General features: G+C 45.1%; 1 protein-coding gene across 1 annotated transcript in view; it reads right to left on the reverse strand.

Annotated features, from left to right (window-relative positions):
* The window catches only part of RAB20 (RAB20, member RAS oncogene family), a 119,787-nt gene extending 98,001 nt beyond the window's left edge, over positions 1-21,786 (reverse strand). The window contains exon 1 of the mRNA XM_069205112.1: positions 21,308-21,786. Coding sequence (XP_069061213.1) covers positions 21,308-21,539 — 232 coding nt within the window. The 5' untranslated portion in view covers positions 21,540-21,786. The remainder of the gene's footprint in view (positions 1-21,307) is intronic.
* Between the last annotated feature and the right edge of the window lie 3,800 nt (positions 21,787-25,586).

Here is a 25,586-nt window from a genome sequence, read left to right on the forward strand (position 1 = left end):
TGAGCATGAGCACCCGTCTGTCATAAACCAATTCCCTCAGATCCCCATGAAATCTGCAAATGTGTCTATGGCAACAGGTCTGCTTGAATGTGTGCACAATACTGGTGCAGCATACGTGCAGTGATCTATCCCTCCTCCTTCGATACTGCACTTTGTTGCTGAAGTGAAGTACTCTCATCAAGATGGTTTGTTTTTTGTCTCTTCTCAGACTCTTTAACCTAAAAGTCAGTATTTTCGGTCTACTGAATGTTTTTGTTTCTATCTGTTGTCTAATTTGGCTGCAGAGGAGAGTATGTCCTTTTCGATTCAGGGCTGAGCTTGGGTGATCTTTGTTCTTGTACAGTTGCAGGCCTGTGCTTCAACTCTTAGCCCACACACTTTTTATGTCACTGACAAGGCCTGGACCAACTCTAATCCAATGCTGTGCACCCGTACTAGGAAGGTCCAGGTCAGGTAAATTCCTGTGTTCATGACAGATGCAAGTCAACCATGGTTGTTGACTCATCGGACATTTATGCTGCCAACACAAAAATTTGACTTTACAAAGTTCTTAGCATCATGATGGGGAGCGCTTATGCTACTCACGCTGGTCTGGGGCTAAGCCCTCAGACAACAGGAACATGCCAGTGACACACATGGATTAGAACAGCACTGACTAGAAAGCAGTTACATTCTCAGTTTCATCAAAACCACTAGCCTTAGTTGTGACAACATCTTTAAAATACCGAAACAAAATAAGCTGAAAAGTAATGATCATTAGGCCATGTGCATCAACCATTTTAGATCTCATTCTTTCTTATTCTACAGCCTGCAAGCAACTATTTCACATGAAAGGATGCCAAGATTAAAAAATTGCACTGATCTTGGTTGCAAGCGCTACACATCTGACTATAACATAACATAACATACTGGGCTACAATGTTGCATGAACCAGGGATGGCCAGTGCACACATCATAACAGGCAACTCTATTTAGTACCAATTTTGTAGTTTGCTTCCTTCAAAGTTTGCAGTGCATTTAATTTAGTAAACCTTCTTACACTCACTTATAGGACACCGCAAGCTGTCTGGTTACAAAAGACCTACTGTGAACTTTCAGTGGGCTTCCAGCCGGCCTATGGCTTCCCGCTGGTTGGCTTTATTGTTAAGCTTGCTGCTTATTCAATGGTGTGCCTTCCTCTTTTGTTTGTCCCTCCACTGATGCATAGAAACTTTATGATCCTTTTGACTGGCTGACTTGTATCCTTCCTCTATTCGCATTCATGAAACTCCTTTTTTCCATTCAGCACTCCACCAGGGTGAATGCGTTAGCTAGCTCTCTCCTTCTTGTGCAGCTTCCCTCCCTTAAATTCCCAACCACTATAGTGTGCCATTACCCACCCCTCCCAGTTTGTCTGTAAAAACACAGCAACAGGGATATGGGTAAAAAGCAAACTTTGAGGGTTGTTTTGCTTTATAGCCTGCATGCAACATATTGCATGACAGCACAATTTTTGCACACAGGCGCTTTTATGTCGCTGGAGGAAGGGCCATCAGCTACACTGACATCTGAGGCAGAAAATATACTTCACATGACATTTATCCTGGAGGGCCTCAACTCTGCTTCCTGGGCTACCACAAAACGAAATGGTTGAATCCTGTGGAAAGTAAATGAGGCTTTGACTAGCGTTTCCCTTTAAATTCCAACACTTCCTTACTCATTTTAAATTCTGTTCAGAGTTTCCGGAATGCCATGTATAATGATAAAAAATATGGAACTCAATGCATAGTTTTGAGATACCATAAGATATTTGTTTGCTTTTCATACAGATTTTTCAAATATTTTCTCACCAATATTTTTAAGCAATACTTTATGGACAAATATTGGCAAAGCAATCATCTCAGCACTCGCATTATAAAGGCAAGACCTCTTAGTGATGCCAATGCTTGTTTTTAACTGCATCTGCAACCTCTTGGGCAGGGCAGCAGGATCTTGCCTTTTATTTTATTTTTTAAGTTCAGGGACGTACTGAATAGTTAAATAAATGAGAAGACACAGCATATTCACATTCAGCTTGTTTTTGAAGGGCCGACAGAGACACAATTTTGAACGAGAATTATTATATGTGCATTTCTCAAATGGAATGGATATTCACAATGAATTTTGTGAACACAGGGCTGGATAATAGATTTAATGGTTTCACCAATCAAAACCCTACATTTAAAGCAAATGCAAACAAATGCATATTTTGCTAGCTCACCTGCAGAGTGAGCTACAATTTTCAAAATTCTTAAGAGTGGATGCAAATTTATCATGTTCAGTGACATCAAGGAAGGTGTGTCGCATAACATTTGACACCAAGGATAAAACTGCCTGTAATATCACTAAAATGGGTGGGAAATGCTCAAAGTAAATCAGAAATAAATAAAATAAAAACAACACTCCTCTTCAAATCAAATAACCTCAAAATGCACTGAATGGATATGAAGCACAAGGGGGGGGGGGGGAGTGCGCAAGAGGCGAGTGCACCTCATCCTCCACACTCTAAGATTGAATTAGAAAGGTAAGAGTACGGACTTGTTTCTTTTATTGCATCTCTGTTGAATAAAGATTAGCTGAACTGATTGAATGAAGATTCAACCTAACATCTGAAGTAGTCTGACTTTTAGTGGAGTCCCTCCTACCACAAAGGCCAGAGTGCAACAGTTTTTGTATTATGTTAATCAGAGTGCTAACAGTGGAAGTTGCATAGTTTGTATTTCAGAGTACGACTTAGGTGACATTTAAATTTAATCACGTTAGAGGGATAAAATTGATGTCATAATGTAATTTAAACTTTAGACTTACTGTGAATATAGAAACAATACTGGATTTTTGATGATTAGTAAATTAAAAATACTCACAGAAATGAGAGGAATGCACTTCTCTGTTGTACCTAATGAAATGCAGTAACAATGCTTTTCCACTTGAAATGAAATGTATTACCCAAATTGATGAAATAGTATTAATGTTGAATTTATAAGTTTGCATATTACATGTATTTTACTAAAACGTATTAACTAAATAAATTATTATAATTTGTGTTAGCATGAGTGAGGCCTGTTGAATTTAGTAATTTGTGACCGTGCCTGAAATGCAGATTCATTTCTAATGTGAACTTTCTTTTAGGTTAGGTTCTCATGAGAAGCTTAGCTAGTTGGTAATACATAAGCTCTATTGTTTAAGTAAAGAAAGAATGTTTCATAGTGTTCTTGACGAAAGAACATAGTGGTACATAGACTGAGATCATATACAATTGTTTCAAACTTGCGTGGCGTCACATGGATAGAAGAGGTTTCCATGACACACCTGGAAAAGAACTGGACTGTTTCAATTTGGAGTCTTACATTCAATTTCTACTGGATGATGCCCATTGAACGTGACATGAACTGATACCTTTGACAAATCAGAATGCTTTGGGAATTTTAAAATATCGATGGACATTTGAACTTTGAGCAGACCCCGATAGATCCTTGTGGTCCCAGATGCTGTCCTGATGCTGGTTGATTCTGATGCTTTGCTGATGAAGAATTCCTGAATTCTTTGGAGATGTAGCTCCTTCTCAAACCGCTGTCCTTTGAAATTTCCTTATTGACGTAGAAATCCTTTTATTTCCTCTATAGAAGACTCTTAACCAAGCTTCTGATATGCTTATGCTTTCCCTTTCTACTTGTCTTTTGCCTAACTTAGTTAGTGACCCACAGTCCGAGGTTATCTTTTTCCAATTGTTTTTGGCCTTAATAATGTTTTTTGTATTTTGCCCGCATGTGTTTCTCCCCACACATAAATTTTCCTGAATTAGTTAGTTGTAGGGTTGACCTGTGCGAGGTAAAAGTTTATGGGCTCTGCTAGTTCAATCTGACTGACAATTGTTAATTCTGAGCAAAGTATTATCACTGTAGTTCGGACATTCTTGTTGATGATATGCATTATTCTTCATGAATGCTAAGTCTTATGAATGTTAGTTCACCTAAATTATTTCTACACCTTGGGCAACCCTCGATGATTATGTATATTTACAACTTGGTTTTGCGCATTGTCTACATGAATGAGCTTATGTGTGTAATACATTTTTTACTTTATTGCAGATTGGATTTTTCCTTCCGTGGCCACGTTGGTCATGGTGTTTAAATGCTTTGGGGTTGTATTGAAACCCTGCTGATGGTTCTACCCCACTACTTATTGGGTCCAAAGATCCACTTCAAAGAGCATTAATTCCTGCAAAGGATGAAAATGCTACAACATCTCCAAATGTGATAGTTTTGACGCAGACTTGAGGACTCTCCCTGTACCCGAGATATGCTGTATAAACACACAGTTCAGATTCAACTAGATCGGGAGGCTATTTTTAGGACTCAAATGAGATAAACAACAAAGGACCCAGCCAGTGAAGCACACATTGAGTGAGCTGCAGCCATAACCAGGTCAAGAGCCAGGCTGCTCCCAAACTCCAATTGTTGAACCAAGATAGGGCGCTGTCAGAAATGGGCTTATTAATTTGGGAGTGAATAACAACTCAAACTCACTCTGGTTAGCTCAAAACACAGCTTTGAGAGTATCTCTGTTCACCCCTGGTAGCTATGACGCCAATTAGCAGGCAATCACCTGAGAAGAGCGAGCTAAGTTCAACGATATCAACAATTTTAAAATAACAAACACAATAAAATTCCCTAACCAATTAATAAAAATAGGAAAAGTTTAATGAGTAAAAATACACCAGACCAATAACATCAATTTAGGTAAAGGGGAAACCGAAGATATGTTTTTTTATCGTGTTAAGGCAAGAAGTACCTACAGTAAGTCAAGCACTATGGAAAAAACAACTGTTCATGGTAGACCAGGACCTAGGCAAAGTTTTAGGCTGACCATGATGGTATAGAGGTTGGATATTCATGATGGGTTGTCCTGGTCAAAGGTTTCACCTTCAGACGTAGGGCCTGACTTAGGTCTTGGCGGAGGGAATACTCCATCACAAATGTGACGAACATCCCGTCCACTTATTATGATATCTGTGACTGACTGTCTAGACTGACCCTTGAAATAAACATAAAATCCCTTCTGGTATCTCCAAGTCAAAAGAGGTAATATTAAAGTTGGTCTTTTTTCTGCCACCTGTTCTAGTCCACTTCCACACGATGAACCCATGTTAAAGTGATCAGTGGTTAACTGCCATTGGTCTTTTCTGGGCTCAGCAGAAGGCCACTGTTAACTCTCCCAGTCAAGGAGGTGTATTCCAGCTCTAGAGATGCGATGAGTAGCAGAACATGGTTTAAGCCAGTTCTGGCTCAGGCAGCCTAAAGTACATTTTGCAAAATTACTTTTCTGCTTAAGTAATTAAAAATCTGATTTCGCCACATTTTAACAACTAAGCAGGAAATAACTTTGAAGCATTTTTCTAGCCCTTCCATAAGTGAAGGTGTAAAACAATCAGGGAAAAGTGTGCAAGGCCTACATAGTGAAATAGCTTTTCACTTTTACTTCACTGTAATGGTTGATTAACCCCAATATGTAGGGTGTGCTATTTTTGTACACTAGCACCTTGCCCTCAAGCTTACAAGGCACACTTTACAGAAATCTTATGAACATATAAAGGTAGGTTTTTCCTACATGGTAAAAGGTAGCTTACCCTGCAATGTTTCATAGCAGTGTGTGCATGCTGCAGCCAGCAAGACCACACTGGTTCTCCTTGCAGAAATATATTTGACATGGGTATTGTTAGACCTGGCATCCTTAGGGTGGTCTTAACCCAGACACTGTGCATTTACCTCCTGTTTTGTTGCTATGTGTTTTATTGGCCTTAGGACTCTGAGCACTTTACCACTGCTGATCAGTGCTAAGGTACACATGCTTCTCCCCTAAAACATGGTAACCTTGGTGTATCCACAATTGGCCTATTTATTTACCTGTAAGTCCCTTGTAGAGTGGTATACTATATAACCAGGGCCCGTAAATTATATTCTACTAGTGGGCCTGCAGCACTGATTGTGCCACCCTCTTAAGTAGCCCTGTAAATATATCTCAGGGCTGCCACTGCAAGGCCTGTGGGCACAGTCTAACTGCCACCCTGACTTGGCATTTAAAACCACTTTCCAAGTCCCGTACTCCCCTTTTCTTACATATAAGTCACCCCTAACATAGGCTTTAGGTAGCCCATAAGGCAGTGTGCCATGTAAGCAAAAGACAGGACATATATTTCTAAGTCTCATGTTCTGGTACTGAAAAATTACCCAATTCGTTTTTCATAACTGTGAGGCCTGCTCCTCTCATTTGCCCGCATTGGGAATTCCTTATAATACCTTTAAGCTGTAATTCCTGATCTGAGAGGAGTAGCTGCATCATGTTTAGTACCATTAGAATGGTAATAATACATCTGCTTCATTGGTAAAGTCTGATTTATTATTACTATTTTAGAAATGCCACTTTTAGAAAGTAGGCATTTTTCTGCACTCACTGCCTTCTGTGCCCACATTCTATCTCCAATACATGTCTGGCTTGGGCTAGGTGACAGCCACACTTGTGCATTCCCTTCAGACACCCACAACACAGGATACTCAACGGCATGCATCTGCATAATGATGCGTCTTCCTGGGGAGGAGGTTGGGAAGGGCCCACACCTACACCTCATAGGGTAAGGGTCCAGAGTCCACACAAACTGGCTGATTACCTTTCACTGATATTCTGGAACCGAGGCTGACCTGAAAGGGGTGGATCTGGGCACTTCAAAATAACTCTTTGTAGACACCGTCCACATTCAAGGCACTTTCTAGTATAAGTACTGGGTCCTTGACCCCCTAAAATCCGTACACTTCTGGACTCAAGAAACGCTGCTGAAGTAAAAACTGCTATGTGCCAGGATTGCCACTCTACCAGCATTGACTGCTCTCAGGAACTGCTGCCCACTTTGCTGTGCCGCCCTGCTGCCTGATGATCTCTGTCCGGTAACCCAAGACTTGTCCTCCAACTCCAGAGTAACTCGAGCTGCCTTCTTTCTTTCACCACTCAGCTTCGATCTCTACCCAAGCGCTTTTTACCCAGCTTCGCTGCTCGCATCCGTAACCTGCCTAGAGGGGCCCAACTTTCCTTTGCCGCTCACCGGGAACTTCAACCTGAGCAGCTTTTGCCCAGCTTCACCACTCACCTTTGTTCTCAAACCCAGCAGCTTTTGTACAGCTGCGCCGCTCGCATCAACAACCTGCCTCAGACCAGTCCAGCTTTCCTCTTCAGCTCACCTACAACTTCAACCCAAGCAGCGTTTGTCCAGCTTTGCCGCTCACATCCGTATCCTGCCTAGAGCGGTCCGGCTTTCCTTTGCCTGCTCACTTGCAACTTCAACCCAAGCACTGTTTGCCTAGCTTCCCCGCTCGCATCTGTGACCTGCATGGAGTGGCCTGCTTTCCCTGCCGTTCACTTTCAACAGCAACCTGAGCAGCTCTGTCTAGTATAGCCGCTACCCAAGAGGAGCACAACCAAGGACATTGCACTTGGGCAGAGGAGTCCCCGTCCCCACCCCTTTGAGCTATTACCTTCTGCACATTAATCTTAATACTTTTGACTCTACAAGGTCAATGCTTTGCTATTTGTTAATTAGATCTGTACTGTGCTAAAACTTAAAAATAACCATATAAACAAGCTTTATTTTTCTACATCCGTTTCAAGTTTTTTTCTGTGGTGTATCTCTTGGGATTACTGTGTGTGATGTACTTTACACACTGCCTTCTAAGTTAGGCATGCCTGCTCTGCGCCAAGCTACCAGAGGGTGCATGCCTCTGCCAACTAGAGACCCAATGTCTACCATTGGTGATCAGCGGTGAGGACTGGACTTGTGTTTGTACAATGCCACATGGTGATTCAGTGTACATTACAACTCCATACTTAGACCTAATCTATTTATGTCTGACCTGTACCAATTGACATTTTTCTTTTGGGATTTTTTTCAATTTCTCCTAATTGGACTTTTTGATTTTTTTCTGCTAAATTATGTCTTGCTCTGGAAAAGCCGTACCTGCAACTGCAGCAGCTGACTTTGAGCTGACCAGGTTGGGATCATACACAGTGCAGAAGCTAAAGGATTTCTGCGAGGACTTCCAAGTGTCAAGGGGTTTCACCAGGAAGGTGGAACTACAGAAGGCATTGAGGGCCTGGGCAGAAGCCCAGGTTGCAGGGGAAGACATCCCAGAGGAGGGGCAAGAAATTCTTGAAGAGAAGGAGGAGGATGACCTGATACAGGATTCCCATGAGGAAGTGGAACCGCCTGTGGAAAGGGCTAACAGTTTAGCAAAAGTAAGGATGGTTACCAGACCAGGGTGCAGTGTCTCTAGAGGAGCTGGTGAATAGGAGGGGGGAGACAAAACTCAGGTTGGAACTTGCCGCATTGGAGCAGGCCCATGAAGAGAGAAAACTGGCTCTTGAGGAGAAGAGATTGGCCCATGAGCTAAGTTTGAGATAAGAGCCCTGGAAGTGGGCTCCAGCAATGGAAATGGTGGCAGCATACCTGCAGTGTCTTCAAGTGAGTCTAAAATCCACATTATAGAAGATGTGGTGCCTAGTTTTAGTCTGGGGGACGGCATAGATAAGTGTCTAGTAGCCTATGAAGTGGTTTAAAGAGTGCATATGGTCCTAGACGAGTTCTTGGGAGGTGGTCTTTGGCGGTACCTGTCCCCGGTAGGGAGGGACACCCTTTTTACCTTAGAAGTGGGGACCAGACCAATTACCCTGCTATGGAAGCCATCTTAGTCAAGAAGTTTGGTCTAACACCTGAAAGGTATAGGCAGACGTTGAGGGCCAGTCGCAAACTCAAAACACAAAAAACATTCTAGATTTCCTAGATTTTGCTGGGAAGGCACTGATGGGCTGGGTGAAGGGTAGCAATTTGAATGATTTTGATGGGCTGTACAATTTGTTTTTGAATGGGCACATGCTTGTTTTCCAGAACTGTGCCAACATCTGGTGGACAGCAAGCTGGCTGACTCCAGGAAGCTTGCCAAGGAGGTGGTCAATCTGGTCAGCACTAGATTGTCATCAAGGCTATCGGGGAAGGTGTAATCCCAAAAGGGTGGTCAGGGTCCCCACCAGAGGAAGTGTGGGGGAAGAAAAAGAAGGAGTTTGCTAAAGGCCCCTAAAATAACTCACAAGGGGAGAGGGTCTGGTTGACATTCCCAATCTGGCCTCCAGAAACCAAATTACCCTGACCAAAGTCAGCAGTCCAAAACGCCCCAGTGCTATGTGTGTGGCCAAGTATGGACATTAAAGGGGGACCTCAAAAAAAGAGCACCCTCCCATTGGAGGTAAGAAACTAGGGGTGGCTAGCATATTGCTGGGGGACACATTTGTCTCAGTTAATGCTGGGGGGGGGGGGGGGGGAGTTTAGTGGGGGTTACCCTATGGTCCCTGGGTGACAGTGAGAGGGTTCCTAAGACCTATGTGCCCTCAAATGCTACCAGTATAAGCAATGGGTCAACATCAATGGGAATGGAATTGAAGCTCTGAAGGACACAGGTGCCTGTACGACTATGGTAAGGAGTCAACTGGTGTTCCCAGATCAGGTGATTCCCAATACATTCCAAGTTGTGGTGGCTGACAACAGAGAGGGTCACTATCCAGTGGCCCTGGTTCCATTTGAGTGGGGGGGAGGGGTTTCAGGGCATCGGAGAGTTGTTGTAAGCCCTGCAATGCCTGTGGACTGCTTGTTAGGTAATGTCCCAGAGTCCTCTCCCTGGAAGGAGGCAGAACTCAAGGCTCATGTGGAGATGATGGGGATACGTGACTGGATCAGTGCAACCACAGGATCCATGGCTGCCCAGGCTGGGAGTCAGGAATGGCTGGAGCCTGGAACAATGGCCCAGCTGGCTGTTAAAAAGGGGAGAGGCAGAGGGCGTGGTAAACCAGCCCCTGAGTGTACCCCTATTGAGATGGATGGGGCACCCAGTGAGGCCACTCCAGAGTCCACTGAGGAGGGCACTGCTTCCCTAGATGACCTGCCCACACCTGCAAGTGAAAGGAGGACCCACCAAGAAGGAGTTCTGTAGGGCACAGGGGGAGTGTCCAACCCTTGAGGGCATGAGATGACAGGCCGAAGCCCAAGCAATATGTGATGTTTCTGGGAACTTTCACATTTACTGGGAGGACGGCCTCCTTAATAGTGAGCCTAAGGCTCCTGTGCATAGGACAACAAGGGCCCTGATAGTCCCCCAATGCAAGAGGGCCTTCCTAGTGGGGCTGGCTCATGAGATAACCATGGTAGGACACTAGAGCCAAGACTAGACCTGTGCAAGCATGTCCCCCACTTTTATTGACCCAAGAGGAGGATCTCCCCAGACACATTCTGTAGGACCTGCGTGACCTGTCAGGCTAGTGGGAAGACAGGGCAGAAGCTGAAGGCTCCCCTGGAACCACTGCCAGTCTTACCCCCCTTTGAAAAGGTGAGCATCAACTTCATTGGGCCTATGGATCCCCAGACTACTTCTGGTCACAGATTTATCCTAATGGATCATGCCACTCAGTATCCAGAGGTCATACCTCTGAGGACCACCACTGTACCTGTAGTGGCAAGAGCCCTTGTGGAGATTTTCACACAGGTGGGTTTCCCCAAGGAAGTGGTGTCTGACAGGGGCACCAACTTCATGTCTGCTTACATGCAGTCCATGTGGAAGGAGTGTGGAGTAACCTACAGGTTCTCTACCCTTTACCACCCCCAAAACAACAGGCTAGTTGCGTGCTTCAACAACGCCCTAAAAGGCATGATCAGAAGTCTGCCTGAGGAGAAAAAGGGATACCCTCTTGCCCGGTTTGTTGTTTGCCTACAGGGTAGTACCACAGAAGGGAGTGAGTTTCAGTCCCTTCGAGCTTCTGTATGGGTACTCTTAGCTTGGCCAAGGAGGGCTGGGAGCAGGCTCTCAAGAAAGGCCCTCAGGGTGTAGTGAACTGCAAGCTGGCCTTCCGTAGCCAAATGGCTAAGTTGTGGAAGCACGCTTCTGACAACTTAGAAGCCAGCCAGACTGTAAGGAAGAAGTGGTATGACAGAAACTCTATCACTGTACAATTTCAGCCTGGGCAGAAAGTGTGCCTGATACAACCTGTTGAGCCTGGGGCCCTCCAGGATCGCTGGTCTAGAGCCTATGAGGTAGCTGAGAAAAAGGGGAAGGTCACCTATATGGTAGACCTTAAAACCCCTAGGCAACCCCACAGGGTGCTTCGTATCAATCACCTCAAACCCCACTTTGAGAGGTCTGAGGTCACCATGTTGCTGGTGACTGATGGGGCTGACAAGTCAGAAAGTGAACCTATGCCTGATCTCTTATCCACACAGGAGAAGGACGGGTCTCTGGAAGGAGTGATCCTTTCCCTCACCTCGACTCCCGAGCATCAAAGGGACTATCGCCGAGCATTGGAACAGTTCTCTTTTTTTATCCCTTACTCCTGGGATTACCTACCTATGTACCCATGATGTGGACACAGAAGACAACATCTGTTTCAAGAACAAGTCTTACAGTTTGTAAGATAAGGTGGGGCCAGCATCAAAAGCGAGGTCACTAAGATGCTGGATTTGGGGGTGACAGAACCCTCCAGGAGCCCGTGGTCAGCCCTGCGGTTCTGGTACCAAAAGCTGCCCACTGAACACCACACCTGAACTGAGGTTCTGTGTGGATTAAGCAGGGCTCAACTCTGTGACCAAGACTGATGCTCATCCCATCCCCGGGGCTGCCAAGTACTTAAGTACCTTTGATCTGACATCAGGGTATTGGCAGATCGCCCTAACTGAAGGAGCCAAGGAGAGGTCAGCCTTCTCCACTCCAGAGGGCCACTACCAGTTCAAAGTGATTGCCTTTGGGTAAAAAAAACACTCCTGCAACTTTCCAGAGGTTGGTGAACTAGGCACTCGCTGGGTTGGAGGCCTTCTCTGCTGCTTACTTGGATGACAGGGTTGCCTTTTTAATACATTTTGAAATGGGGGAGATCTTCTGTATAACTTTATAGGGAGTGATGAAGTGCAGTAAACAACATGTCCAAACTATAGGTTTACATGTGTATAACTGTTTATATGATGTCTAGTTTGAATATTGATAAATTGCACCGGTTTGTTTTGTTTTTAGATATTTGTATTGTTTTAATCTATCACTGTGGCCTGAAGATGGTGGGGTGAACTATCACAAATACCACCAAAACGCTGCGTCGACAGTACATTGGATAGTGCTTTGATAGTATTCTTTAGGGCATTTTTTACCCATGTTTTATTGTTTTTTCTTATGTATAAAATTATGTATGAGGGATATTTATGAAAAAGTGGGTATGGTACTGATAATATGGACATAAAAAGGAAAGGCCTATTGTGTTTTTTAATATTGATGTAAGATTAGATGTAATTCATATTTTATTGTGGGTTTGTGAATAAATACAGACCATATATATTTTTATACAACAATGTATATGTCGGCTTGTCTGGACATATATGGATTAGAATTGTTTTTGCAGTTTCATCATATCTTTATAAGTAAAACAACCCCTGATTTTCTAAATAAGTTTGTTAGCACAAAAGGGATTTTTTTTTTTTAGTTTTGCTATATATTGACCCTGTCCCTTTCGGATAGGGTGTCTCCCTTCCTTTTTTTATTGGAGTAGTGCACAAGTACTTTATACATGCTCTGCGCCAAGCTAACAGAGGGTGAGCACAGGCTCATTTATGGTGGGTCATTGACTTGCCCTGACTAGGACTGTGGTTCCTACTTGGACAGGGAGCATACCCTTGCCAACTAAAGACCCAATTTCTAACAGGTGTACTTTAGGCTTTAATTACAATGGACTTGTAGAGAGATGAAGTAGGGAGCTTTGGTGTACAGCATATGTTTTAGAGGAGCGGCACAGGCACCTTACTACTATTTAGCAGTGGCAAAGTGCACAGAGTCCTAAAGCCAGCAAACAAAGGGTCCAGAAAAGGTGAAAAGTCTGGGGTGGCCATGCAGAAAAAACAGATGTCCTACAGCTGTCCTCCACCACCAATGGTGACCGTTGGCAAAGGAGGGAACAGGAAGAAACCAGTGAAATTCGAACAGGTGCTCCAAAGAGCAAACAGAAAACGGGTGGGGATGGGGGGTTTCAGTCAATGGCAGAGGCTGCTAGCATTCAAAATTGGCCTATGAGGTTGCAGCGGATCAGTTTAAAAAGACCCACAGGAGGCACCAGGTACAATAACAGTGGAAGAGAGTCTTGAACACTGAAAGCAAGAAGATCACAGAAGAGTGTGTGAAAAGCAGTGGTCAGCCCCCAAACACCCTCCCCTCGCAAGATCAATGCCAAGGTCGCCAAGATAACTGGAGGGTAGGTTGTCCATTAAGAAAGCCTTTGGATGTCAAATAGCATAGCCACTAGGGGAAAATAGGTATTCACATGTGGGTGGCAGTAACTACCCTAAAAGAGGCAGGAGCCTCCAGGATGAGTGCAAAGATAGCAAGTTAATCTTAAACCACTGCAAATGGTCACCCCTCCACAAGAAGAAAGAAAGTGAAGTAAACTCCATGTCAACAGTGATGTGACTTTGTTAACAGTGATGTAAATAAAAAAAAAATATTTGAAGCAAAGATGTAATGTGTCATTCTTTCCAATGTACAACTTCCATGACACTTTCAGGACGGTTTCTATAAATTGTCAGAATTTGGTTCATGAAAGAGGCTACGGGTTTCATTTCAGCAAAAGCTCAAAACCTGTCAGGCCTGAAAATCTTGTTGGAGTGTACAGAACTTGACAGACTGCTTTCTAGAGAAAACTGATCACATTTCTGGTTTATAATGTGTAAATTTAGTCAATACCTTCTACACTAAGTATGACCCTAAAGGCCTGGGAACCTCTCCAGCAGGATCTGGAACACACAGACTGCGTCATCTTCACACCTGCATTGGCTATGAGTCCTCTGGGCCCTCTAGCACCGAACCTGGCCAGGAGAGAGTCGCTAGCGCTCAGAGTAGGGTGTGAGAACGCATTCCCCGCTCCTGCCTTACTGTGTGGAACGCAGACCGCAGGGGCTGTCTCAAGGACCAGAGAACAGTATAGAATGGTCCACCTGCCTGCCCTGTGGCCTGAATCCAGCAGACTGCGGGTAGCACTTCACAGTGTCCAAGACTGCTACCCTTTTAGGGGTGACCGTGCTGAGGAACTAGCCGCGATTGCCGTGAGTTTGGTCTGCTTCAGCAGGCATTGCAAAAGTGAGAAAAAGCCCACTGGAGCAGTCCTGGCATTGCCTCCCTAATATCCGGCCTCTGTCACATGATTTAAGGGCGGACATAGGCCCGCCAGGGACCTCTCTCCTCACCGTCTGGCACACAGAGCCACAGGGAACTTCTTAAGGTACTATGGGCACCCTTGGGCCGCGTGGTCGCCCAGAGCTGTCACAACCTCAGTTCTTGCTGCAGCAGGACCGAAGGAGGTCTCTTGCCTTCCCCTAAAGTGAGAGCTCCCTCCCACCCAACGTGGCATACCTGGGGGACAGGGAGGCCTCTCACTGCAGACCCACTCTGGGGAGAAACCTCGACGGAGGTCTTAAATCTCATCTGGAACCCTCGCTGAATCGAGGAAGGCGCGCGGGGGTCCTCACGAGAGTTGCTGTAATCTACTTAGTATACGTGCAGGTATTCTGGCACCCTAGGAATCTATATAGCGATGTGTGATTTCATGGGCTTTTTGCCCCAAACCAAAATCGCTACATTTAATGCCCTAATGTCTTGGCCTGAATGTCATTTTTCACCCTGGTTGCCTCAAAAGTTACATAATGAACCTGGTTACTATATGTTATATATTGGTGATGACACAGAGGGGGTTTATGTGGTACTCCCTGTGATGAAACATACTTTACTGCTTCATGCTCTATGGTTGTTGTGGGGGTCTTTCTGATACCTGAACAGTACAGTATTTATAAGTTATGTCATTATGATGATTTAAACTGCTGCAGGTGTTTGGAACCAAGTGACGTTATTCACATACAAATGATGACTTGTGCACTTGCACAAAATACTGCCTTTCATGTCGTAAGTATTCTTTCAAGAGCAGGATCCTGAATACTGTTCCTTTTGGTATAATATGCACATGAATGCTTCCTTTGATGTTTAGCAGTAGTTGTCTTTGTGCCCTCATTATTATGCTGTGACAATTGAATAGTGGCAAAGTAGACATTGCTTTATGTTACATTGGTCTAGGATTTATGTATATTATACTTCGTATTTTCTATAATATTGTATGGAGGCTCTTATGTGGTGTATTTATTGTGTCACTGGTGTGTGTGTTGCGCAAACACTTCACACATGACCTCTGGGGATAAGCTTGAGTGCTCTGTGCCAAGCTACCAGGGGCGAGCACAGTGTGGTGTTTGCCTGCCAGTCTAGTTCTGGAACTCTGGGGATTAGAATGATAAAATGCTAAGGGCCTTCAGTTGGCAGTTGACAGCTCAAGCGGTGGCTGGGGTTTTTATCCTTGCTTTCTAACTCGTGAAATAAATATCATGAAGAAACCATTGCCTGTCCTGTCTCTTGTTACCGGACACCACAATTTGGCAACGAGGGTGGGATTCACTGACGAGTCAAAGGCCATTGGAGAGGATAAACCCCAACGCCTGGAGCAGACAAGACGCGAAAGACAGGAACCACAGGACCCGTGCAGGCAGAAGATCGGATTCCACCAGAACTCCCTATAGACCTGTTGACCACACCATCTCCATGGCAACGGACTGACAAAGCCGATACGGAAGAGTTATATGAGTTTCTAAGAAGTTCAAAGGAGATTTTAAAACAATAAATGAGGTTCCCATGGCAACGGACTCACAAAGCCGATACGGAGAAGTTCAAAGGAGATTTTAATGCAATAAACAATTCTGAAACTATTTTTAAAACAATAAACAATTCTGAAACTATAAAACTAAACTATAAAATATGCTTCACTCGAGGAAAGATTGAGGGATCAGCTGATGTTAGGATGTGTATCAGATAAACCATGGGAGAGTATGTGGCACAAAGATAACCCATCATTACAGGAGGTCATTGTTTCAGCGAAAAATGTTGAACACTCAAAAGCATGTTCAGAAGGATTGAAAAAAGACATACAGTCTACTGACAATGGACTTGGACATCAGAAAGGAGATCTGGTGCAAGTGGTAAAGAACTCTAGACCTTCTCGTCAACCATTTGAGGCTGATACCAGAAGCATGAAGCAAGTGAAAGGAAAGTGTTTTAGGTGTGGGAATGAAGGACATTTTGCCAATAGTAAAATATGTCCTGGTTGGAAAGCCCAATGCAAAAATTGTGGGAAGAAGGGGCACTTCACGCGATGCTGCAGATCGACGAAGAAGCAAAGGGAAGTGCAGGAGGTGGATGTTATACACGATGAGGAGAAGATAGAAAATGAGCACTATATTTTTCAGATTAAAAGTTTTTCTGGGAATGGCCCGTTGGAAGTTGTTAAAGTGAATGAAAACTCGGTTAAAATGTTATTTGACTCAGGTGCCAAGATAACTCTCATTCCCAAAACTTTCTTTGAACAAAAGTTGTCTGGCAAGGTCCAGTTATATGCTCCAGTCATTAAACTAAGGGGATATGGAGGTGTTCCTATACCCTTACATGGATACTTTTGGGGCACTACAGAATTTAAGGACAGAATAGTTCCAGGGAAAATGTATGTGTCAATGAAGGGTGACTCCCTTATCAGTTGGATGCATTAACGTGACCTTAGTGTGTATTTAGATCCCAATGAGGATCCCCCTGTATGTCTGAGACGGGTGTCTGACATAAAGGTGTGTGGTATAAAGGCAAAAGATGATTCAGTGGCTGGTGTGTTGGAAAGTAACGTGAGATGGATGCGTGAATTCCCAGAGGTTTTTGCTACTAGCATTGGATGTCTCAAGAGTTATTGTCATTTGATCAAATTAAAACCTAATGTTACTCCCAAAGTTGCTAAAGTTAGAAATGTTCCGTTCTTTGTAAGGCAAGAAATGAAGATGGAACTGGATAAATTGGTGAAGGATGGTATTATACAGACGGTTGAGGCTACAGAATGGTTGTCTCCAGTGGTCATAGCATGGAAGGCGAATGGTAGTGCAAGGTTGTGTGTGGATTTAAGAGAACTCAACAAAGCAGTAATTGTAGACCATTATCCATTGCCTAATATTTGTGATTTACTTTGTTCCTTGAATGGTGCTGAGCAATTCTCGTCTTTGGATTTGACTTCTGCATACCATGAGATTGCTTTACATCCTGATTGTCAAGATTTGACGGCTTTTGTGACACCTTTTGGGACGTTCAAATTTGTAAGAATGCAGTTTGGATTAGTATTTGCCGCTGCAGTGTTTCAAAGAGTTATGGAAAATGTCCTTGATGGTTTAGATGGTGTAAAGGTGTATCAGGATGATCTGTTAATCTTTGGGACTGATGTCATACAACACGATGATAGATTGAGAAAAGTCCTCTCTTGACTACATTCTGTTGGTCTCACGCTGAAGGCAGAAAAGTGCAAGTTCAATGTGCAAGAGATTGAGTATTTGGGTCATGTTATAAGCGGTGACGGCATTAAACCCAAGGATGATTTGGTCAATGCTATTTGCAAACTTGAGAGTCCCAAAAACAAGGAGGAAGTAATGAAATTCTTAGGCATGGCAGAATTGTATAGCAAATGTATTTCTAACTTTGCTCAGAAAACTTCTAGTATAAGAGAACTGTTGCAGAAGGGTAAGGAGTTTTGGTGGACTAGAGATTGTGAAGAACAGTTTGGTATGATGAAGCAGTGTTTGGAGTCAGCTGCGAGTTTAGGTAGTTTTGATACCTCAGATGAATCTTGGGTAGTGACGGATGCCAGTTCAAAAGGTTTGGGCGCCGTACTTATGGAAAGAAAAGAAGGTGTTGATCGCACCATTTTGTTTGTGTCCCGTGCGTTGAGAGGTGCGGAGTACAACTATTCAGTTGTGGAGAAAGAGGCATTGGCTGTGTACTGGTCGATACGCAAGTTGAGGAAATTTCTATGGAGAAAAAGATTTCAAGTTAAGACAGATCACAAGCCACTTAAGGAGGTGTTTTGCAAGAAAGGTACAGATTTTGTATCGCATAGGATACGCAAATTGGTCGTGGCGCTACAGGAATTTGATTTTGAGGTTACATATATACCAGGTGTGGACAATGTGTTAGCCGACTGTCTTTCGAGGTTGGTTAATAGTGAACGTGATGAATGTGTTATGGAAGATTTTGAAGGTATGGATGATGATGAGGAAATTAGTGTCTGTAAAATTTCAGAAGGAATCATTTCAGAAGAAAAATGGAAAGATGAATTGAGGAAGGATGTGGTATTTTTGAAGGTGATGAGTTTGGTTAATGAGGGTTGGTGTAGAGACAATACAAATGATGAGGCTGTGAAAGGTTTTTGGCAAGTCAGAGATGAATTGTCAGTTATGGATGGTCTGCTTATGAGAGGGTCGAAACTTGTTCCCCCTCTCAGTGTAAGAGCGGTCTTGGTGAATCATGCCCATGCAAGTCACATGGGTATAGCCAAAACTAAGGAGAGGGTGAGAGAAGGCTATTGGTGGCCAGCTATGGACGTGCAGGTGGAACGTGCAGTTAGAAATTGTAAGGAATGTTCATTGTGCGATAAAGTGTTGAAGTGCAGAACGCAACCCATGGTATTGAGAGAACAAGCTAGCGGTCCTTCATCGGACATTGCGATTGACATTTTAGGACCGCTGATAATTAATTCCTTTGATAAGTATGTATTGGTGTGTAAGGACATGTTTTCACGTTGGCCAGAAATCAAAATTGTTAATTCAGTGGAGTCAAAGGTGATAATTGATTTTCTGGAGGATTTATTTGAAAAGGAGGGTTTCCCAATTCCATTTTGTCTGACAATGGTGTTCAATTTACTTCAAAGGAGTTTGGGAATTTTCTTCGTGAGCGAGGAGTGAAACATAAAAAGGCGGCCCTCTATCACCCAGAAAGTAATGGGGTAGTTGAACGGTTTGTAAGGGTTTTGAAGGAAAGTGTGCAACAAGCTCTGCCTGCAGGGTATAATTGGTAGATGATGATTAGGAAAAAGGTCAGGGAATATCGTTTCACTCCACACTCGTCTACAGGTGTGGACCCATTTCAATTGTTTCGGGGAAGGAGGCCACATGTGGAAATGTTACCATTTTGGGTTTCTGAGAAACAAAGGATGGTGGACAAGGACATTTGTAAGAATGAAAATTAGAGAGAAGGAAAAGAAAAAAATGTTGCGTAGAAAGGAGGTGTATGATGCTATGAAAACAGTGAAAGAAACTGTAGTGAGTGTGGGTGATTGGGTCAAAGTGAAGTTACCCAGGAGAGGTGGTGAGTCTAAATTCAGCCAACCTTTTGAGGTGATTAAGGTTTTTAAGAATGCGGTAAAACTGAGTGATCATAGAATATGGACTCTGAATAGGGTGGTGAAGGTTGTGCAAGGGTGGAATAGTGATGAAACGAGAAGTGGTAATTTGGATGAACACTCCAGAGAACACTGCATAGGATTGGGAGAAGGAAGTAGACCTAAGAGGGTGAGAAAGAGTCCCCTCTTCTTGGAAGATTATGTCAGGCGTTAACTCTGTAAAAGATGTAAATAGTTCCCTTGTTGTATTAGTTCAATAGACTACTGAATTGTATATTTATGTTCTAATGTTAATGGGTATTGTGGGGGAAGTGGTGTGGTGTTTGCCTGCCAGTCTAGTTCTGGAACTCTGGGGATTAGAATGATAGAATGCTAGAATGCTAAGGGCCTTCAGTTGGCAGTTGAAGGCTCAACCGGGGGCTGGGTTTTTTATCCTTGCTCTCCAACTCGTGAAATAAATATTGTGAAGAAACCATCGCCTGTCCTGTCTCTTGTTACCGGACACCACACACTGTTTGTCTTTAGGGGTATCTTACTTGCCCTGACTCGAGTGGTGGGTTCTGCTTGGCTAAGGTGCATACCCTAGCCAGCCAGAAACGCCATTTCTAACAAGGGGGATAAAGTCAGGCAGAGAACTGGTGGAGGGAGACACTGGGTTCAGCTCAGTCGTAAATTTAGCTATAGGAATGTGGCCATGTGGGTGAAAGGTGTTTAACCGCAGGTGCCTGGCACAGGGGGATTCTTTCTTCTGTGGATTCTGCAGAGGACACCCACCCACCCTCCCTCAGAGAAGGCAGTCAGTAGCGATTGAGTACACCAGGGAATAACAGTCGGAGAGGCACTGGAGACTTACAGGAGGTCCTTTTGGTGCAGAGGACTGGCAGGCTCAGAGGGGAACAGGCCACAAACAGGTGACAGTCAGGACCCAGGGGGATTCTGGCAATCTACCACAAGGGCCTCGTGGGTGGAACCAGAAGTAAACAAGCAATGGCAGAGACTGTAACCCGGAAGAAGTTGGTGTACACGTGACTGGGGCAACTGACAAGGAAGGGTGGCGATGTCCTCCCAGAACAGCAATTCATTCCAGGGCTGGAAGCAGACACCTTGAATGAAATAAATAGTGACACCGGAGCGAATGGATACCCAGCGGGCTGAAAGCAGATGCTTGCCCAAAGAAAGGTTTGGCTACATGGGAATGAAAAGTCACCCGGCTGGGTTGGAAGCAGACGCTTACCCGGAAGAAAATGAATGGCTAAACAGGAAGTGAAAGGTCACCCAGTTTGGGTCTGGAAGCAGATGCTTGCCCGGAATGTGAGTGAATAGTTACACCCAAGGTGATAGGTCAGCTTGGGCAGGAGGGCTAGCACTGAATGTAGGGCACAGTGATTGTGGCTATGACAAGGAGGACACAGGCTTGTTGAATGAAGATAGAAATGGTGGCTGAAGGATTGCTGGGAAGTTGGAAAATTGCCTGCTAAACTGTGGCCTCAATTCTTCCATAAAAGTGGAATGTGTGTGGTCTGAGTTTTTGGGATCCGGGAGGTCGAAAAGGTTGGGGTGCCTTTTATCTTTACCCGTTCGGTAAAAAATTTAAGCACAAATAAAGATCACAAAGGCAGTTCAGGGGCACATGCGGCTCCTGTAGGGTACACGCTAAGAAAAACAACTTCTCACTCATTATTAAATGGACTGGGCAAGAAAGATTTCTAAGGGAAACAAAAAAAAAATTCTTTACACGTGGCCAAAATGTGGCTATGGGCTTTACTGTGTCAGTTAATATCCCTGGCATCGCCCTTCTAAATGATTTGTTTCATTGAATAAAAGCTTCCGACTGTGTCTGTTTATTCCAACAAGGTAAAGATAGCGAATGTTTTTTTTATTTTCAACACAAGTTCAGACTTATGAAAGAAAGGTGGCTTCCCTCCCAGTGGCTTACCTGCTGTGTCCCAGATGGAGATATTGTAGGGTCCCCACTGCTTGAGGTAGAAAGCGCCCCCCACCGTGCTGACCGTGTCCTGGAACTTTTTCTCCACGTACATGTGCAGCAGGGAGGTCTTGCCTACATGCACGTCCCCCAGCAGCACCACCTTCACGTCGGGCTTCTTCATCCTGCTACCGGCGGTGACGTGTGGGGCGACGGCACCAGAACTCCCCGTCTGCAGCTCCATGCTTGTGCTGGGGGCTTCAGGGCGCACCCGGAGCCTAAGGAGGCTGTTCACACACACACTAGAGGAGCAGCTCGGCTGCTGGTTGGACACACCGAAAACCCCGCATTCTTCCACTGCTGTCCTCCTGGGCGACCTCGGACAAACACCGCAGGGCTCCGAAGTTTCGCCAACTTATTTATGCGTGGCTTTCCCATTCGCCTTCCCCGTACCTTTCGGCCCGCATTCCCAGAAACTTCATTTTTTGTTTGTTTGTTTTTTTCCAGTCAGCGCCACCTTACTGCCGCTGTTGGGTAGGACAGAGAAATGTGCGGAACCTCTGACACAACTATTTTCCGGATCTGGAAGTTGTTTCTGTTGAAGGTTGCGATACTTTTCTTGTGTCAGATGGGCGGAGCAGGAAGCAGGTTCAGGCACCCGCAGGACATCCCTCCGCAAGGAGTAGGGCGGACTTCACGCCTGCCTTCCCCTCTGGCAGGTAGAACTGCACCGGTCGCAGATTATTCCATTGTCGTGGCTGACATTTCAATATATATTGCAAGCATTGTAGTACGAGACTAATTTATTCACGAGCAGCAAAACAAAGGGTTTCTCTGTTTGAGGGACAAACAGAAATGTACAGCCAAATACGTTAATTTTGTCACTATTTCTCAGTTCTTATACTTCTAAACTTTAAATAAAGGTCAATCGGTTTTAAATACGAGGATTATAAAAAGCAAGTAGGTTGATCTGTGGCAGTGCCTAATTTGTAAATAAAAACGTGCCGGTGCCCAAAGCCCTCCCTCCTCTTAAACACGCGGCTGCTAAATTAAATGTGGGAACACGGAATACTGAGGCAGCGTAATCCTGAAGCCATCTCGGCCCCCTTTAATCCATTTAAAGCCACTCCCGGCCCCTTGAGCTCACTCGTTCAGCTTTCTGCTTTCTCTCTTTTATTTTCCCCTGTCTTTCCATATGTGTCATTTGATCGCAGCAAAAAAATAAGCGCCGGCCCTCAAAAATAAGTGTCGGTGCTCCGCACCAGAAACAATCACCAGTGTGACCAGTATTGAATTGCAAACAAATAAAATAACCATTAAAAGTGCACAGGTAATAAAAAGGCTGGTTAGGAGAGGTAACGCGAAAATGTTTGCTCACTAAAACCTTACCCACTGCCTAAATAAATAAAAGCAGTGATTGTTGTAACAGACCTGGCAGAGAAATTTACTATTTTTTTTGGGTAGATTTGCACTGAACATGTTATTTTGACAAATTTCCAAAATGAAGAAAGTCATCTACCGAAGCTACGTTTTGGAGAAATCTCACAACGACGAAATATCTTTTCCACAAAAACATAGGGGGTCATTATGGACATGGCAGTAAACACTGTCGCCATTGGCGGTAAACAGAAAACCCCCATATAAAGATGCCAAAAAACAGAATCTGCCAAAACTTCTGTTACCACTAGCCACCTCCAGCGCCTTGTCGGCAAAAAAACTGCACTTCCCACCCCGCCACTGTCGAGCACATAAATCTCCCGCCATCCAAATAATTATGCACAAATCACCGCAACGGTCAGTGGATGCCGAACGACCAATGGCGGTACAGACCACCACAGCCAGCAGTGGACACAACAGCAAGAAATGCACACATTGGCAAGTTTGAAAACATACACACCTGACATACATCCACAACACTATAAAACACGCACAGACTCTCCCCACAGTCCTTTGCATCACCAATAGGAGAAGCCAGACTGACTACACTACAAGCAGACGTTGAATGCAACAGCACCCAACTCACACACCCAACCATATAACAGCACCCTCACCAATATCCACACAACACACACCATGGCACCCTCTAAGCACCCACACTGCACAGAAAGGGAGCTAAGAACAATGATGGACGAGATACTCAAGGTCGAGCCACTAATATTCGGGGCACAGGTCCAGCACACACCCATCGCCAGGAAGATGGAGTTATGGCAGACAATAGTCAACAAGGTCAACGCAGTGGGAAACCATCCACGCCCAAGGGACGATGTCCGCAAGAGATGGAACGACCTGCGCAGGAAGGTGAGGTCCATGGCATTCAGGCACATCGTTGCAGTCCAGAAGACTGGGGGAGGACCCCCACCAACACCCCTGACTACACCGACCGGGAGGAAAAGGTACTGGCCATCCTGCACCCGGAGGGACTCACTGGAGGAATGGACTCGGGTAAGTCATCTATAATTACCCCATATCCACCACATATCCACCACAATGCATGCACCTCCACAGCCCTCCAACTACCACCAGTACCACTACCCAACCCAGGCCACAGTCACTACATCCAGTCACCCTGCATGCCCACAAACCCACCAACAGGCACACATCCCTCCCCCTGTGCACAGCCACCTACCCCTGCTGGGAATCACAATGGCACTACACCACCCACAATGCACCTCCACACCCCATGCAAAATGCAATGGCAACCCCACAATAGGTCCCTGCATGTCCCAACAGGGGAAAACCTGCACAAAATAGTCCTGCCCTGTGCACCCCATCCGATTATGTATAGGTAACATACATGTCCTACCCCCCACTCCTCCCCCCCCCCCACAGGCACCAACATCCATGCCATCCTGTCGGAAAGGACAAGGAGTTCCAGCGCCCCACATGGAGACAGACGCACCACTCAGGACACCTGTGAGGCTAGTATGGACAGTGAGGAATACCCTGGCCCATCACACAGCGCTGGACTGTCACCATCCAGCAGCCCCACCCAGGACACCACTGACACCCCTACCACCCAGCCACCAACATCAGCTCTGGCCAAACAACCCCACACCAGTGTATCCAGGCCACAGGCTGGTGGAACACAAGGACAGAGGCCACAGTCACCACGAGCAACAGGCAGGATGACTATGGCCCCATTACAAGTATAACCGCCAGACGTGCTGGGGACACAGGCACAGGGGTCTAGGCCCAGTGGGAGGGCATCAGTGGCCCAGGGGAGAGGCCAAAGGATGGATGCTGCAGCCCAGGAGGCGATCCGGGAGGTCTGGGAGCATACCACCATACCCAGGACAGGATGGGTCAGATCGTGGCCACTGTAGGAAAGTACCATCTTGCCTGGCATGTTACCCCCATATTTCACTGTATATATGTTGTTTTAGTGTATGTGTCACTGGGACCCTGCCAGCCAGGGCCCCAGTGCTCATAAGTGTGCCCTGTATGTGTTCCTTGTGTGATGACTAACTGTCTCACTGAGGCTCTGCTAATCAGAACCTCAGTGGTTATGCTCTCTCATTTCTTTCTAAATTGTCACTAACAGGCTAGTGACCAATTTCACCAATTCACATTGGCATACTGGAACACCCTTATAATTCCCTAGTATATGGTACTGAGGTACCCAGGGTATTGGGGTTCCAGGAGATCCCTATGGGCTGCAGCATTTCTTTTGCCACCCATAGGGAGCTCTGACAATTCTTACACAGGCCTGCCATTGCAGCCTGAGTGAAATAACGTCCACGTTATTTCACAGCCATTTACCACTGCACTTAAGTAACTTTTAAGTCACCTATATGTCTAACCTTCACCTGGTAAAGGTTGGGTGCAAAGTTACTTAGTGTGTGGGCACCCTGGCACTAGCCAAGGTGCCCCCACATCGTTCAGGGCAAATTCCCCGGACTTTGTGAATGCGGGGACACCATTTCACGCGTGCACTATACATAGGTCACTACCTATGTATAGCGTCACAATGGTAACGCCGAACATGGCCATGTAACATGTCTAAGATCATGGAATTGTCACCCCAATGCCATTCTGGCATTGAGGAGACAATTCCATGATCCCCCGAGTCTCTAGCACAGACCCGGGTACTGCCAAACTACCTTTCCCGGGGTTTCAATGCAGCTGCTGCTGCTGCCAACCCCTCAGACAGGTTTCTGCCCTCCTGGGATCCAGCCAGGCTTGGCCCAGGAAGGCAGAACAAAGGACTTCCTCAGAGAGAGGGTGTTACACCCTCTCCCTTTGGAAAAAGGTGTCAGGGCTGGGGAGATGGTGCCCATCTCTGCATAAGCCA

This window comes from Pleurodeles waltl, chromosome 8 (assembly GCF_031143425.1).
Source record: "Pleurodeles waltl isolate 20211129_DDA chromosome 8, aPleWal1.hap1.20221129, whole genome shotgun sequence".
Lineage (NCBI taxonomy): Eukaryota > Metazoa > Chordata > Amphibia > Caudata > Salamandridae > Pleurodeles > Pleurodeles waltl.